General features: G+C 41.4%; 3 protein-coding genes across 3 annotated transcripts in view; 1 reads left to right on the forward strand and 2 right to left on the reverse strand.

The window, feature by feature from the left end:
- LOC118497666 (carcinoembryonic antigen-related cell adhesion molecule 21-like) overlaps window positions 1-15532 on the reverse strand; it is an 834765-nt gene that overhangs the window by 234643 nt on the left and 584590 nt on the right. The gene's annotated exons all lie outside the window — the stretch shown is intronic.
- The window catches only part of LOC118497667 (carcinoembryonic antigen-related cell adhesion molecule 1-like), a 746496-nt gene that overhangs the window by 229448 nt on the left and 501516 nt on the right, over window positions 1-15532 (reverse strand). The gene's annotated exons all lie outside the window — the stretch shown is intronic.
- CXCL17 (C-X-C motif chemokine ligand 17) lies at window positions 208-15320 on the forward strand. Its single transcript, XM_028530396.2, has 4 exons — window positions 208-502; window positions 8568-8648; window positions 9228-9329; window positions 14613-15320. Exons 1-4 carry the CDS (start codon window positions 424-426, stop codon window positions 14708-14710), a joined length of 360 nt encoding a protein of 119 aa, XP_028386197.1. The 5' UTR covers window positions 208-423; the 3' UTR covers window positions 14711-15320.

A 15532-nucleotide genomic window follows, 5' to 3' on the forward strand; every position in this document is an offset into this window, starting at 1 on the left:
TACTCACTTTCTTGCCAGATATTAAACTACAAGAGTCACTGAAAGGTATAAGGAAATTCAAAGGAGTAAAAAGGCTTGGGAAAGAAATCATAACACACTGTGGGGGAAGGAGGCAGGAAAGAGAAGGGGAGGGCACAAATATTGCTGCCAAGTTATCAGTTACTTCTTATGTTCTTAAGAATACTTCATGTCTTTGTTTAGCCAGTTTTACCTCCCAGATTCTCGTAAAGCACATGGTGCAACCTGTTACCTAATGGACCAGCGTCACTTAGCTCCTCTTACCTTCTAAGGGAAACACTGACCTGGGATTAAAGTGCACCAAGCCATATACAGTGGCCTGAGCCATCCCAAGGAGTCCGGAGCCTCTAACTGGGGACCTTCCACACCCTCTTCGAGTGACTTACAGCAGCACCAACAGTCACGATGAAAGTTCTAATCTCTTCTGTCCTTCTGTTGTTGCTGCTACTGCTGATGTCCATCGTCTCTAGCAACCCAAGTCCAGGTAAATAAGGTTAATTTTATTATTTTTTAAAATGATTTACTTTATAGTAAATCTTAAAAGATTTACTTTTTTATTTATTTACTTTTAGAGAGAGGGGAAGGGAGGGGAAAAGAGAGGGAGAGAAACATCAATATGTGAGAGATACATTGGTTGCCTCTTGCATGCCCCCAACTGGGGACCTGGCCCACAACCCAGTCATGTGCTCTCACTGGGAATCGAACTGGTGACCTTTCAGTATGTAGGCCAGTGCTCAATCCACTGAGCCACACCAACCAGGGCAAATTAATTTTCTATAAAAGGGGGAACAAGATTTGAGGGTAGAGGGAGAATGTGGCAAAACAGAAAAGAAAACGTGGATCAAAAAGCATACATTAAAATGCAGCTCCTTTTCGCTACAGGTATTTGGGGTAAGTTAACCTATCTCATGCCCATTTCCTCATTTACAAAAGGGAGAAAACTGTAACAGCATCTAAAGAGTGTTGTGAGAGTCAAATGAGACAGCATATATGAAAATTTAGAGGGAAACTTTCTGACACAGTAGCTGGCAAAGAAAAAAAAATTTTTTAAATGGGCTCTCCTGCTCCCTTACTTCTCCCCCAATCCCTTTTCCAGAAGAGTAACGCATTCCCCATGGCCAATCTTGGTAGCAGTGCTATAAAAGTGTTGAAGGCAACTGTACATTTGATGAAAACAAGGAAGTCCTTGTTTATATTCTTTTCTTTTAATCCTCACCCGAGGATATGTTTATTGATTTTAGACAGAGAGGAATGAAGGGAGAGAGAGAGAAAGGAAGAGAAAGAGAAAGAAACATGAATGTGAGAGAGAAACATCAATTGGTTGCCTCCCGTACATGCCCACACCAGAGACTGAACTTGCAACCTTCTGGCCTATCCAACAACACTCCAACCGAGCCACCCAGCCAGGGCTGTTTATATTCTTTAAAGTTACCAGACATCCAACCAACAATTTTAATGCTATCTAATGGCAAAGTAATAAACTAGAAAAATCATACTACCGGATAGTAACCACATTTGAAGCACTAGCCATATCAAGCCCTGTTTTAACAGCTCACCTTTTGGGAAGCAGACCCTTGGTCAGGGTTTTTGAATCAGCTCCAGTGGCCTAGCCCTTAGCGGAACAAACATTCAGAAGAGAGTTCATCCCCATGTATGTTTCTGCTTGAGAGAACCATCTCCCCAAGGGCTGCTTTGATGTAAAATAGCTTTGTTACATAGCCAACATGAACTCAGTCCGAAAATCAGGAGTGGACCCTACTCCACCCCAATTTCAAACTTCTCCCTTGTAAAAAGAGCTTTCTGGAGACTGCTGGGCCCCATGGCCGAGCCCACCGTTCTGGAAGAGAAGGATTTTCCATCACTAGGACAGATGCCAAGGCTAGAGTCCTCAGCCTAAAGTCAAAGCTCTAGCCACAACCTGCCTTTCCAGTCCACTCCCCTCCTCTCACTAGCAGACACTCTGTGCTCCACCTAAACTAGGTGGGAAAAGGTCTTATGCTTTCCCACCAGCTCAGCTTTGCTCGTACACCCAGCTCCAAAACCACCTCCTCTCCATGCCTCCCATGATTCCTCCCGTGACTAGAAGTGAGCTCCACCTCCTGGAAACATGCTTATCCCTAATGGACTCTCTCTTTTGCACTTACCATAGTCTGCCTTACACTGAGGGTGTTGGCCTGCCTCTCCTACCTCCACCCCCACCCTTTTAGACTGCAGCCTCTTTGATGGCACAATCTGGTGTATTGTTTCCATATCCCTCACACTATCCAGCCCAGTACTCAGTAAATATTTGCTAAGTGAAAGAATAAATTCTCAAGTGTGCTTGAGGACTCTACACTGAGGTTTGATAGCAGCTCTGTTAACATTTGGGACTGGATGGTTCTCTGTTGTAGGGGGCGTTATTCTGTGCATTGTAAGATGTTCGGCAGCATCCCTGTGGCCTCTCCCCACTAGATGCCAGTAGCAGCCTCCCCGATCCCTTAAGGTAGCCAAAAATATCTCCAGACATTGCCAAATGGCCCCTGAAGGGGCAAACCACTCCCCAGTTGAGAGCCAACCACTGCTCCATGTGAACAGTTCTCAAACCTGCTCCCCCTAGACGTACCCGGACCTTCAGCCTTGAAGCCGGGGAATCTAGATCCAAATCCTGGCTCTCCCGCTTACTTCTCAACCCCGGGCAACTTCCTTCACTTTTTTGAACTTCAGTTTTATCATATTTCAATGAATAAAATGCCAATTAGAAAACACATTTTTTGTGAAGATTGAATGACCTGTAGTGTGTACCTAGTAAGAGGTGAAGAAATGGACTGGGTAAAATTTCTAATTTCCTGAATCAGGAAAGTTCTCCGTGCCACCAGGTAACGAACACTATTAGCAGCCACATCAGGTGGCTGGAGGCCAGGTTCAAGGCTTGTTTCCCAGCCAAGCATAGTATTGCAACACCAGGTTAAGTCTGGCTAGAGGAAATGATGCCCTACCATCACCACAAAATATTCTCAAAGTAAAACTTCTTACTTTACCTCTTAAAATAACCACATACATGCACAATATGCTTTTCACAGGAGAAAGGAGGAAAAGATAAGTGAGAATATAGAGAATTTAGGAAATAAATTACTTATAATAATAGTATACTCACTGCTTATAATACTACTTATTAATTATAAAATTACTTATAATAGTAGCTGACATGTGTTAAGCAATCCTGTGTGGCAGGCACTGTTCTGAGCACTTAACACATATTATCTGATTGTGTCCTCACAAAAATCTAATGTACTTTTTTAATCTTTAACTTTTCACTTTTCAGACTTTCAAAAATGTAAAAATAATCAGAGTTCTACCCTGGTCAGGTGGCCCAGTTGGCTGGGGGCGTCATCTCATACACCAAAAGGTTGCAGGTTTGATTCCCAGTCAGGGCACATATGGGAGGCAACAAATTGATGTCTCTCACTCTCTCTCTCTCTCTCTCTCTCTCTCTCTCAACTTAATAAAAAATATATCCTCAAGTGAGGATTTTTTAAAAGTTTTAAAAAATAATAATCAGAATTCCAGCATGTCCTTCATCCAGTTTTTCCCACAAATAACACCTTACATAACCATACTATGATGATACAATACTATTAACTAATGTACAAATATTCAAATTTTTCTAATCATATCATTAATGTCCTTTTCCTAGTCCAGAATCCGCTCTAGAATCCTATACTATTTGAATAAAGTCATCATGTCTCCTTGGTCTCCTCCAACATAGAGTATTTTCTTAGCTTTCCTTGCCTTTCTTGACCTTGACACTTTTGAAGACTACTAGTCAGGTACTTTGTAGAACTTCCCTTAATTTGGGTTTGTTTGATGTTTCCTCATAATAAAGTTCAGAGTTTGAATTTTTGGCAAGAACACCGTAAAAGTGATGCCTGCCTTCTCAGTACACCACATCAAGAAGGCTCATAATACAATATTCATTGTATCATGCTGCTGATGTTAACTTTGAACACTTCATTACTGCTGATGTTAACTTTGAACACTTCATTACTGCTGATGTTAACTTTGAACACTTCGTTAAGGTGGTGTCTGCCAGATTTCTCTACTGTCAAGTTAATATTTTTCCCATTGTAATTCACAAGTATCTTGTAAAGGGGTACTGTGAGACTATGAGACTATGCAAATAGTCTGTTTCTTCTCATCATATTTTGCCTGTTAATTTTTTAAATCCATTGATAATTCCTGTCTACAATAGGGATTTCTATGGCATTAGTCAAATGGTGGTTTTTTTATTTCCATCATTCCTCCTATGTTTATTCATTAAAATTCTACTATAAGAAAGAACTGTTCTGCCCTGGCTGGTTTGGCTCAGTGGGTTGAGGGCCAGCCTGCAAACAGAAAGGTCACCTGTTCAATTCCCAGTCAGGGCACATGCCTGAGTTGCAGGCCAGGTCCCCAGTAGGGGGTGTGTAAGAGGCAACCAATTGAACCAACTGATGTGCACATGATGTTTCTCTCTCTCTTTCTCCCTCCCTTCCCCTCTCTCTAAAAATAAATAAAGTCTTTAAAAAATAAAAGAACTGTTCTTTCTCTCCCATGTATTCAATTACTTATTAATATAAGACTCACAAATATTTATGTATTATAATCCATTACTATCATTCTTTATTATGTTCTTCATATTGTCCCAAAACTAGCCATTGAGCGCTCCTATAAGTTAGTTTCTATGTCTTTTTTCTTTCTTTCTTTTTTTTTTTTTTTTTTTGAGAGAGAGGGGAAGGGAGGGAAAAAGAGAAGGAGCAAAACCTCAGTGTGTGGTTGCCTCTCATGCACCCCCTACTGGCACGCAGGACCTGGGCACGACCTGGCCCACAACCCAGGCATGTGCTCTGACTGGGAATCAAACCAGCAACCCTTTGGTTCAAAGGCTGGTGCTCAATCCACTGAGCCACACCAGCCAGGGCTAGTTTCTATGTCTTTTTAACATTTTTTTTAGCAATTCTGACACCACAAGACATTTCAGGCTTATTTTGTACTTTCCTGCCCCAGCCATTTCTTGGAGAAGCCCTGGTTTCTCTTACGGGAGAATAGTATTAGGTAGTTATTGCCCTTTGGTTCTAGGTGCTAGTTCTTCTGGGCCCTCTAGTGGACAAAGCTAGGAAATTGATATATGAATACAAACACATATGCACTACTAGTCCCATTCTACGTATTAGGTAAATGAGGCACAGAAAAGTTAAGTAACTTGTCCAAAATCATAAAGTTAGTATGTGGTGGAATTGGGAAACTGAAATAATGACAGAACTACCACAAATCCTAACAAGTGAAAGTAACTTTTTACACATACAAATCAGCAAAACCCAACAAGCCTAACATTCCAGCATAGACACTCTCTTTGGGAAATAACTAGAAGTCAGCAATTATAACTACAGTGAAAACTATCATGTACTGAACACCTGCTTGGACACTGGGCACCCACAGTATCTCATTTAGTGCTAACAAATCTGCAAAGTAGAGACTCCTGTACTTGTTTTACAGATCAGAGAGCCAAAAATTAAAGAAGCTAAGTGACTTACCTAAGACTACATAGTTAAGTGGCAGAACAAGCAGTTAATCCCAGTTCCATCTGGATATAAAATCTGTGCTTACTCCACTGTGTCAGTATTTTCCAAAACTGATTTTAGGTAGAACATAAAGCAGCTTTTACTTTAATAGTTATATGTCCATTTTAATGCATATTAGAAAAAAATCCAAACATGTAATCAAACCCATAATCTCACAAATAATATTACATAGGATAAGGCTATTTTAAGTAAATTAAATTAAAGAAAAATATGAAGTAAACAATAGTAGAGGAGGAACAAGCAATAGCAAAAATTCTAATGGTGGCCTATAAATGCAGCTTCGGTCACACTGAAATATGAGAGTCATGCAAAGCTGCAGAAAGTACAACTCCTGGACCTGAATTTTAGTTCTAAATTAGTCTCTATTATCTTTATAAACTTGGCCTTTTCATTTGCTCTCTCTGGGCCTCAGTTTCCTCATCTGAAAAATAAAAGATAGTGATTTAGCTAATTAGTACAACCACTTTTTTAAAGATTTTATTTATTTATTTTTAGAGAGAGGGAAAGAGAAGGAGAAAGAGAGAGAGAGAAACGTCATTGTGTGGTTGCCTCTCACGTGCCCCCCACTAGGGACTTGGCCCACAACCCAGGCATGTGCCCTGACTAGGAATCGAACCAGTGACCCTGTGGTTCACAGTCCACACTTGATCCCCTGAGCTACACCAGCCAGGAGTGCAACCATTTTCAAAGCAATTTCATAACAACATCAAGAAACAGAACTGTTCTTAACTTTTGACCCAAAAATTTCATTTTAGGAAATTTTGCCCAAGGCAATAATACAAAATTTGGAAAATAGTTACAAGCACACAGAAATTTATCAATATGCAAAAATAAAGCAATCTAAATATTCAGCTCTGGGAAAACAGTTAAATAAGTTAGGGCAACGTATACTTGTTAGGAGTGTTGTGCCATCATTAAAAATGAAGAGGACACCACAACACGGCTTACGAAGTACACAAAAAGAAATTTGCTCACATACTATGGTTATCACTGTATAAAGAAAATCATATGCAGACACATGCCAAAATACCAAAAGTTAGTAAGAATAAAGATTTCTTCATTTGTACTTTCCAATTCCTCTGGCTCTAACATTCTGGGGCTTTTCCCTGGAACTAGGAGAAGTCAGGAGAGAATAAAATATTAGAAGAGTTTGGATGGCAGGGGCTATGCCTGTTTAAATTACTTTAACAGCACTCAGAACAGCACACGAAAACATTTAGAAACTGGAACTTGAGGAAATGAGGCAACGCCCTCCACCTGTGTGGGAGAAAGGGCACAGGCCTGGGAAACAGAAAACATTTGCCCTGAACCAGACGCTCTCTAAGGCCCTCTCCACACAACTGGTCTGTCCACCTATTGGACAAATATTTACCAAGTGCCCAATACGTGTCGGGAACCACACAGCCAAATGACTACTGGTTCAGAGGCTACAAGGGAAAAAGATTTTTAGTGTGTGCTCGGGCTACCATACCAAAATATCACAGACTGGGTGGCTTAACCAACAGAAATTTACTTTCTCACAGTTCCAGGAGCTAGAAGTCCAAGATCAACGTGTTGACAAATTTGGTTTCTTCTGAGGCCTGCCTCCTAGGCTTACAGATGGACCTCTTCCTGGTCCCTTCTCTGCACACATACATCCCTGGTGTTTCTTTGTGTATTCAAATCTCTTCCTCTACAAGGACTCCATTCAGACTGGATTAGCCAACCATAACAGCTTCAGTTTAACTCAGTCACCCCTTGAAGGGCTCTATCTCCAAACACAGTCATTCTAAGGTACTGAGGATTAGGATCTTAACGTGAATTTTGGGAGGGACACGTTTCAGTCCACAACAGATTTCAAACAACAAACTGTAATTGTGTAACATGGGGCTGCATTCAAATATGATGGGGATTCATGGAAGGCATAATCAATTCTGACAGGAATATCAGAAACCGCTATACAGAGGATGCATCATCTGGGCCTAGTTCTAGTTCCGGAACCTCAAGTCTATATATAAACCATCATCCTTGATTGTCACAAAAATATCTCAGGTATCACAAAATGGAAATGACAGCATCAGGTGATAAGGCATACCTAAATAGAGGCCAAAGGAGGAATGGCTTTTGTTCTAGAGGGGCAAAGGTAAATACCACCCTTTTAGAGTAGAACTGGGATTAGGGATTCAAATACTGCAAACTTGGAGGTCAGTGAAGATCCTGATGGGTTTCCGCAGATTATGATCCTTCCTCTCATTCCTGAAGTTATGAGGATTTTAATGTGTGTGTTGCGGGGAAGGTCTTTATTAAGCCCCATCTTCTGTCCTCTCTTCCATCCAGAAGCCATTCTTTCTCCACCTACCTCAAGCTAAGCTATTCTCTAGGCTGGATTTTCAACCTCAATTCCTTATCCATTTAAGATGCTCTTCTCTTGCCCTGGCTGGTGTGGCTCAGTGGATTGAGTGCCGGCCTGTGAACCAGGGGGTCACAGGTTCCATTCCCAGTCAGGGCACATGCCTGGGTTGCAGGTCAGGTCCCCAGTCGGGGGGTACATGAAAGGAGGCCACACATTGGTGTTTCTCTCCCTTTCTCCCTCCCTTCCCCTCTCTCTATAAATAAATAAATATTTTATTTAAAATATTTTATTTATTTATTTTTAGAGAGGGAAGGGAGGGAGACAGAGAGAGAAACATCAATGTGTGGTTGCTGGGGGTTATGGCCTGCAACCCAGGCATGTACCCTGGCTGGGGATTGAACCTGCAACACTTTGGTTCGCAGCCTGCACTCAATCCACTGAGCTACGCCAGCCAGGGCCTAAATAAATAAATCTTTAAAAATAGAGTACTTGAGGTAAAATACTCCTAGATCCCTGAGTAAAAAAAGGGAAAGAAATGGAAAACTGTACTAAACTGGGGACCATTGCTGTTGGCCCCTTCCCTTTCCAGTACCTAGAAGTGACCTGTTTCCTTCCAACAGGGGTCGCCACAGGCCAGAGGGACCGACGCCAGGCTTCTGGGAGGTGGATCCAGGAAGGTGGCCAAGAATGTGAGTGCAAAGGTCAGTAACTCAGTATCAACAACATCGATACACCATCTATACCCCACCTCTCTCCCCTGAGTCCCCGAACCCATTCCATCTCCACCAGCCAGCATGTGCACCACCAACACCAGCTTTCTTCCTGAGTCTCCTCCGAGGGCTGGACTCCAGCGAAGAGCTGGCTAAATCTCTGCCTGCCTCTTCCCTCTTACTTTTTCCCCAAGAACCCAGGGTTGCCTTCCAAAAGCTTTCTGGATCTTACTCTCACCTTATTTTATTCACAAATAATACTAAACCAGACAGGCAAAATGGCTTGCCCCACATAAAGCAGCTACTAAAAGGATGACATATATCTAGGTCTTATTCCTCACTTTCTGGTCTCCCTAATGATATCCTGCTGCCCTCTCTACACCTGCCACACATTCTTGCCAACACAGGTCAGGAGAAACTGCTCAGAAATATATAGATATAACTGGGTATCTCCACTGTTCTATGTTGGCTCTTTTGGCCATCCTATAGCAGTATAAAAAAGCAAAGATCCTACTTCCAACTCTCAGACATGTTAACCCTCCCATCTAAGCAACAACCCTGTTATTTCAGACTGGTTCCAGAGAGCTCCGACAAGAAAACTCATGGCAGTGCTCAGGCTGCCAAAGAAGCAGTGTCCCTGTGATCATTTCAAGGGCAATGTGAAGAAAACCAGTAAGTTTCAAAAGTATGACCTTCCTTCTTTTGCAGGAATTCACTCAGGGGGAATGACTAGAGATGAAGCAGGGGTTGAGGAGAGAAGATAGAGGTGAAATGAAGACCAGGGGAAACATCTGAGTCCTTTCTACCCATGTGGACTTGTGGGGAAACAGAAAGAGGAAGAGGAAGAAAAGCAGGATACAATTCTCCTAGAACTAGAACAGTTTCACCAAAGTCTTAGACTTTAGCACTCCGTTGTGGAGGGAGATGGGGCTGTTGGGGACCTGGACATTGACCTCTGAAAATGACACATGTCAATGTCAAAGAGAATTTTTTTTTTTAGGGTCAGATGCAACTTATTTTATATTCTCCATTACCATTTGTCCCCCTTACAAACAGAATTTGATGCTGCCATAGTGTAGCAGGTTTTTTCAATTGATTGATTGATTTGTACAGAGAGGAAGGGAGAGAGAGAAAGAGAGAAACATCGATTTGTTGTTCCTCTTATTTATGCATTAGTTGGTTGATTCTTGTATGTGCCCTGACCAGGGATGGAACTGCAACCCTGGCGTATCGGAACAATGCTCTAAGTGACTGAGCTACCCAGGTAGGGCCTAGTCTAGCAGTTTTTAAATGTCATATAAAATTAAGTTGGTAAGCCCTGATTGGCATGGCTCCGTGGGCTGGGCATCGTCCCACAAAGCAAAAGGCTGCCAGTTAGATTCCGGGTCAGGGCACGTGCCTGGATTGCAGGCTTAGTCCTTGGTTGGGGCTGTGTGAGAGGCAACCAATTGATGTTTCTCTCACACATCAATGTTTCCCTCCCTCTCTCCTCAGCCCCTTCCCCTCTCTCTAAAAATAAATAAATAAAAATTTTTAAAAAGTAAATTGGTAAATGTTAAGCTGATTGATATTATCATATTATCAAGAATGGGATAAATTGGGCCCTGGCCAGGTAGCTCAGTTGGTTAGAGCATCATCTTGATACGCTAAGGTTGCAGGTTTGATCCCAACTCAGGGCACATAGAAGAAGCAACCAATGAATACATAAATAAGTGAAACAACAAACTGATGTTTCTCTCTCTCTCTCTCTCTCTCTAAAATTAATCAATAAAAAATGGGATAAATCAGGATACTTATCACTGTTGATGGAAGTAAAATACATGGTACTACTTATCAAAAATGTAAATGTGTATACCTGTTAACCCAGTAATCTCACTTCATGGTATCTCTAGTATAGAATACTTGCATGGATACTCAAAGATATATATGAATAAGAATATAAGGGACTTCCGGCAAGATGGAGGAATAGGTGGACGCACCGTACTTTCATGCACAACCAAGATTAGAACAACAACAATTTAGAGCTAGAGTAACACCCAGAACTGACAGAGGATTTATCTTGAATGGAAGTCGGACAGCCAAGAAGTTGAAGTAGACCCATTCATCCCGACCAGTACAAGGGGCGGAGAGAACGAGCCGGGAGCCGGGTGGGCGCAGGTCAGCGGCACACGGAGGTCGGGGAGAACTTGGCATGAACTTGGAGCGCAAGCCATCCAGGGCGTGCAAGATCGCAGCGGTGGACCCTGGGTATGCAAGCAGCAGCTGGCAGACCCAGTGAGGCGGCGATTGTGGACCAGGGCAGAGCTCACAACCCAGGATCCCAGAGAAGGGACTGAGATCCCAGGAGAACAGAACTACCGCCATTGTTCCCTCCCGTCCCCGCTCCCACCCCTGCCCCCACATATAACATCACAATCTAGCGACTGGGGTGCCCAGCCCCGGTGAACACCTAAGGCTCCGCCCCTCACTGTAACAGGAGTGACCAGACCAGAAAAAAAAGAAAAAAAAAGGAGAGACAGGGAGAGATATGTTTCCAACAGAAGAACAGATCAGTCCCCCAGGACTCATCCTTTTGAGAGACCAAGAAATAGCCAATTTATCAGATGCACAGTTCAAAACACTGGTGATCAGAAAGCTCATGGAATTGGTTGATTTTAGGTGCAAATTAGATGAAAAAATGCAGGTTACCATAAAAGAGATAAAGGAAGATACACGGAGGAGAGCCAATAGTGAAGGGAAGGAAACTGGGTCTCAAAACAATACAGTGGACCAGAAGGAAGACAGAAACAACCAAGCAGGAAAGCATGAAGAAATAAGAATTCAAAAAAATGAGGAGAAGATTAGGAGCATCCAGGACATCTTTAAACGTTCCAACATCTGAATTATAGGGGTACCAGAAGGAGAAGGGGAAAAGCAACAGATTGAGCACATATTTGAACAAATAATAAAGAAGAACTTCCCCAATCTGGCAAAGGAAATAGTCTTCCAAGAAATCCAGGAAGCTCAAAGAGCCCCAAAGAAGTTGGACCCAAGAAGAAACACACCAAGACACATCATAATTACATTAGCCAAGGTAAAAAAGAAGGAGAGAATCCTAGAAGCAGCAAGAGATAAGGGGACAGTAACCTACAAGGGAGTTCCCATCAGACTGTCAGCTGATTTCTCCAAAGAGACCTTACAGGCAAGAAGGGGCTGGAAAGAAATATTCCAAGTCATGAAAGACAAGGACCTACATCCCAGATTGCTCTATCCAGCAAAGCTCTCATTTAGAATGGAAGGGCAGATAAAGTGCTTCTCAGATAAGGTCAAGTTAAAGGAGTTCATCATCACCAAGCCCTTATTTTATGAAATGCTAAAGGGACTTATCTAAGAAAAGAAGATAAAGAAAAAACATGTATAGTAAAAGGACAGCAAATTATTAACAACCACACCTAAAGCAAAAACAAAAGAAACTAAGCAAACAACTAGAACAGGAACAGAACCACAGAAATGGCGGTCATATGGAGGATTAGCAACAGGGGAGTGGGAGGAGGAGAGAGGGGGGAAAGGTACAGAGAATAAGTAGCATAGAATGTAGGTTGAAAATAGATAGGGGGAGGGTAAGAATAGTATGGGAAATGTAGAAGCTAAAGAACTTGTAAGTATGACACATGGACATGAACTAAAGGGGGAAATGTGGGTGGGAGAGGATGTACAGGGTGGAGGGGAGTGAAGGGGAGAAATGGGACAACTGTAATAGCATAATCAATAAAATATATTTAAAAAAGAATTTAAAAAATGAATATAAAAAAAGAATATAAATTATAGCAGTATTTGTATTAACAAATAAATAGAAATTTAAAATGCTTATCAGCCCTGGCTAGTGTGGCCAGTTGGTAGGAGCATGTTCCATAGATTGAAAGGCTGCAGGAAGGCAACCAACCAATGTTTCTCTCTCACATTGATGCCTCTCTCTCTCTGTCTCCCTCTCGCTCTCTCCTTCTCCCTCCCTCTTCCTTCTTTTCTCTTTAAAATCAATTAACAAACCCTTGGATGAGAATTTGAAAAAAAGGAAAACAAGATTTCCTTCCTTAATAAAGAAGATTTAAAAAAAAAAAGAATTCCTGCAGATCAATCAAAGGAAGGCAGGCAACACAACAAATAGGCAAAAGACTCAAATCAGCTATTTGGAGACAAGGAAATCCAAATAGCTAATAGACATGAAATGGCACACATACCATTAATTGGGACAATGGGAGCTAAAACCAAACAGATACCACTATAAGCCACCATACTGCCAAATAATTTAAAGTCTGATGATATCAAGTGTTGGCAAAGAGTAGGGAACAAAGACACTCATATCCTGCTAATGGAAGTGTAAACTGGCAAATCATTTTGAAAAAGTGCCAGCAGTATCTACCAAAGTTTAAGCTCTGTCGCCAAGCTAAATGGTTGAGTACTCATAAGAAATGCAGGCTGATACACACCAGGAGACATGTACAAGAATTTTATAGCAGCATTGCTTATAACTACCCCAAACCAAAAATTAACCAATAAATAGTGGTATGTTCAAATATTATAGATCAGTGAGAATAAACAAACACATAACAAAGTAAATGAATCTAGCCTTGGCTGGCATAGCTCAGTGGACTGAGTGTGGGCTATGAACCAAAGTGTCGCAGGTTCGATTCCCAGTCAGGGTACATGCCTGGGTTGCAGGCCATGACCCCCAGCAACCGCACATTGATGTTTCTCTCTTTCTCTCTCACTTCCCTCTCTAAAAATAAATAAAATAAAATCTTTTTTTAAAAGTAAATGAATCTTACAAACATAACATTGTGAAAAAGTAACCAAGACACAAGAAAATAGCTACAGTATGACTTCATATAAAGTTTAAAAATAGGCAAAATTAGCTCTGGATGGTGTGGATCAGTGGATTGAGCATGGGCTGCGAACCAGAGGGTCACCAGTTTGATTCCCAGTCAGAGCACATGCCTGGGTTGTGGGCCAGATCCCCTGTGGGGTCCACATGGGAGGCAACCACACACTGATGTTTCTCTCCCTCTCTTTCTCCCTCCCTTCCCCTCTCTCTAAAAATAAAATCTTTTAAAAAATAATAAATAAAATTTTAAAAAATAGGCAAAATTAGCCCCAGCCAGTGTGGCTCAGTTGGTCATAGCGTCATCCAGTAACAGAAAGGCTATGAGTTTGATTCCCAGTCAGGGCACATACCTGGGCTTCAGGTTCAACCCCTAGTCCAGGGCCAGGCACCTAAGATTCCCCAGTTTGGGTGCCTTCAGGGCAGCCAATTGATTTTTCTCTCTCGCATCAATGTTTCTCTCTCCCTCCCTTTCTCTGTCCCTTCTTCTCTGTCTAAAAAACAATGCAAAAAATGTCCTCAGGTGAGGATAAAAAAATTTTTTAAAAATAGGCAAAATTAAACTAAATTATTTAGGAATAGATAAGTGGTAAAACAATAATGAAAAAAGTAAATGCTTAGTATAAAAGTCAGGGGGCAAGGGGGGATAGTGATCAGAAAAGGAGGGAGTTGCTGACAATATTCTATTTCTAGGCCTGAGTAGGTTCATGAGCATCTGCTCTATAACTATTTATTGAACTGTACATAGAAGCTTTTATGGACTCCTATAGATGTATATAACATTTTGCAATAATAAAAGATTTGTTAAAGATGCAGAGCAAAATAATTCATGTATAGTATAATTTTAATTTTTAAACTTAATAGTTTATATACAAAAAGATATGGAAGGCTATATATTAAACTATTAACAATTGTTTGTTCTGGGGGATGAGGAGTGGAGTTTGAGGGGTTTGTCCTTTTATATTTTTTACTGGCTATATTTTTTAATTTTAAGATTTTCCACTGGACAAATCTTACTTTCATAATTTTAAAAGTTCTCATAAAAATTAAGTTTAAAAATGTTTAACACTAGTCTTTCCCCTTTATTTTCACCATAGGACACCGCAGGCACCACCGGAAGTCAAACAAGCACATCAGAGCCTGCCAGGAATTTATCAAACGTTGTCAGCTAGCAAGCTTTGCTCTGCCTCTATAGGAGCTCTGAGAGCCCCTTCTCCCAGTGAAACATTCTCAGTCAAGAAGGAGTCAGCACACCTAGAGAATGTCCTCCCACCTCAAGCCCCTTCTCCCTGTCCCCACTTCCTAAATCATTCCAGTGATCTCAAAAAGCAAGTTTCCCAAGATTATTTTGATGATTGCTCCCTCTAGTGCTTTCCCTTGTCAGCCTTTTCCCATGCCTTCTCATTCCCCAGGCTTCATTGAATCTTAATTACCTGAAAGAAACCAGGAAACCCCAGCTTCCTAGCTGGTTCCACCTGACCTTAAATACAACCAGGCAAGTAGCAGGAAGAAGTCAGTAAATATCATTAAATATAACAGGTCAAAATAATGTTTTTCAAATGGGGTCTGGCAACTCACATTCAAGACAGATGACCAACTCTACCCTGTTCACTCCAAACTCAACCCAGATTCTACATCTACACATACTTCTTCCCACCATCTGTCCCTCCCTCTCTCTCTCTTACTCTCTCCTGCCCAACTTTTTATTCTTTTACTCTTTCAACAAACCCTTTCTGAGGTAAGAGCCAAATGGGGAAACTAAAGCAGGTATGGCAATGAATTAGACATGGTCTTGTTAAAGATAATATAGGTTTAAAAAACTGGTCATTTCCTAGCATGTAGAACACCTTTAGGATTCATGATTGTTATCATCAAGGGTCATTGTCCTCTGAGTTTCCAAACTAGTACAGAAGACATGGTATATGCAGAACCATAGGTCCAGGGCAAGAGAGATGATATAGAAGATCTCAAATGCCATTGAAAAGGGCTTCAAGCTGTAACAAAATGGAAGTGAAAT

This window comes from Phyllostomus discolor, chromosome 12 (genome assembly GCF_004126475.2).
Source record: "Phyllostomus discolor isolate MPI-MPIP mPhyDis1 chromosome 12, mPhyDis1.pri.v3, whole genome shotgun sequence".
Lineage (NCBI taxonomy): Eukaryota > Metazoa > Chordata > Mammalia > Chiroptera > Phyllostomidae > Phyllostomus > Phyllostomus discolor.

What these genes read in the sequence shown, in the direction of transcription:
- CXCL17 (XM_028530396.2), top strand. Translation starts at nt 424, where the DNA reads ATGAAAGTTCTAATCTCTTCTGTCCTTCTGTTGTTGCTGCTACTGCTG. An exon ending in CCAAGAATGTGAGTGCAAAG is followed by an intron (nt 8,649 to 9,227) that starts GTCAGTAACTCA and finishes CTGTTATTTCAG; the next exon opens with ACTGGTTCCAGAGAGCTCCG. An exon ending in GGGCAATGTGAAGAAAACCA is followed by an intron (nt 9,330 to 14,612) that starts GTAAGTTTCAAA and finishes TTTTCACCATAG; the next exon opens with GACACCGCAGGCACCACCGG.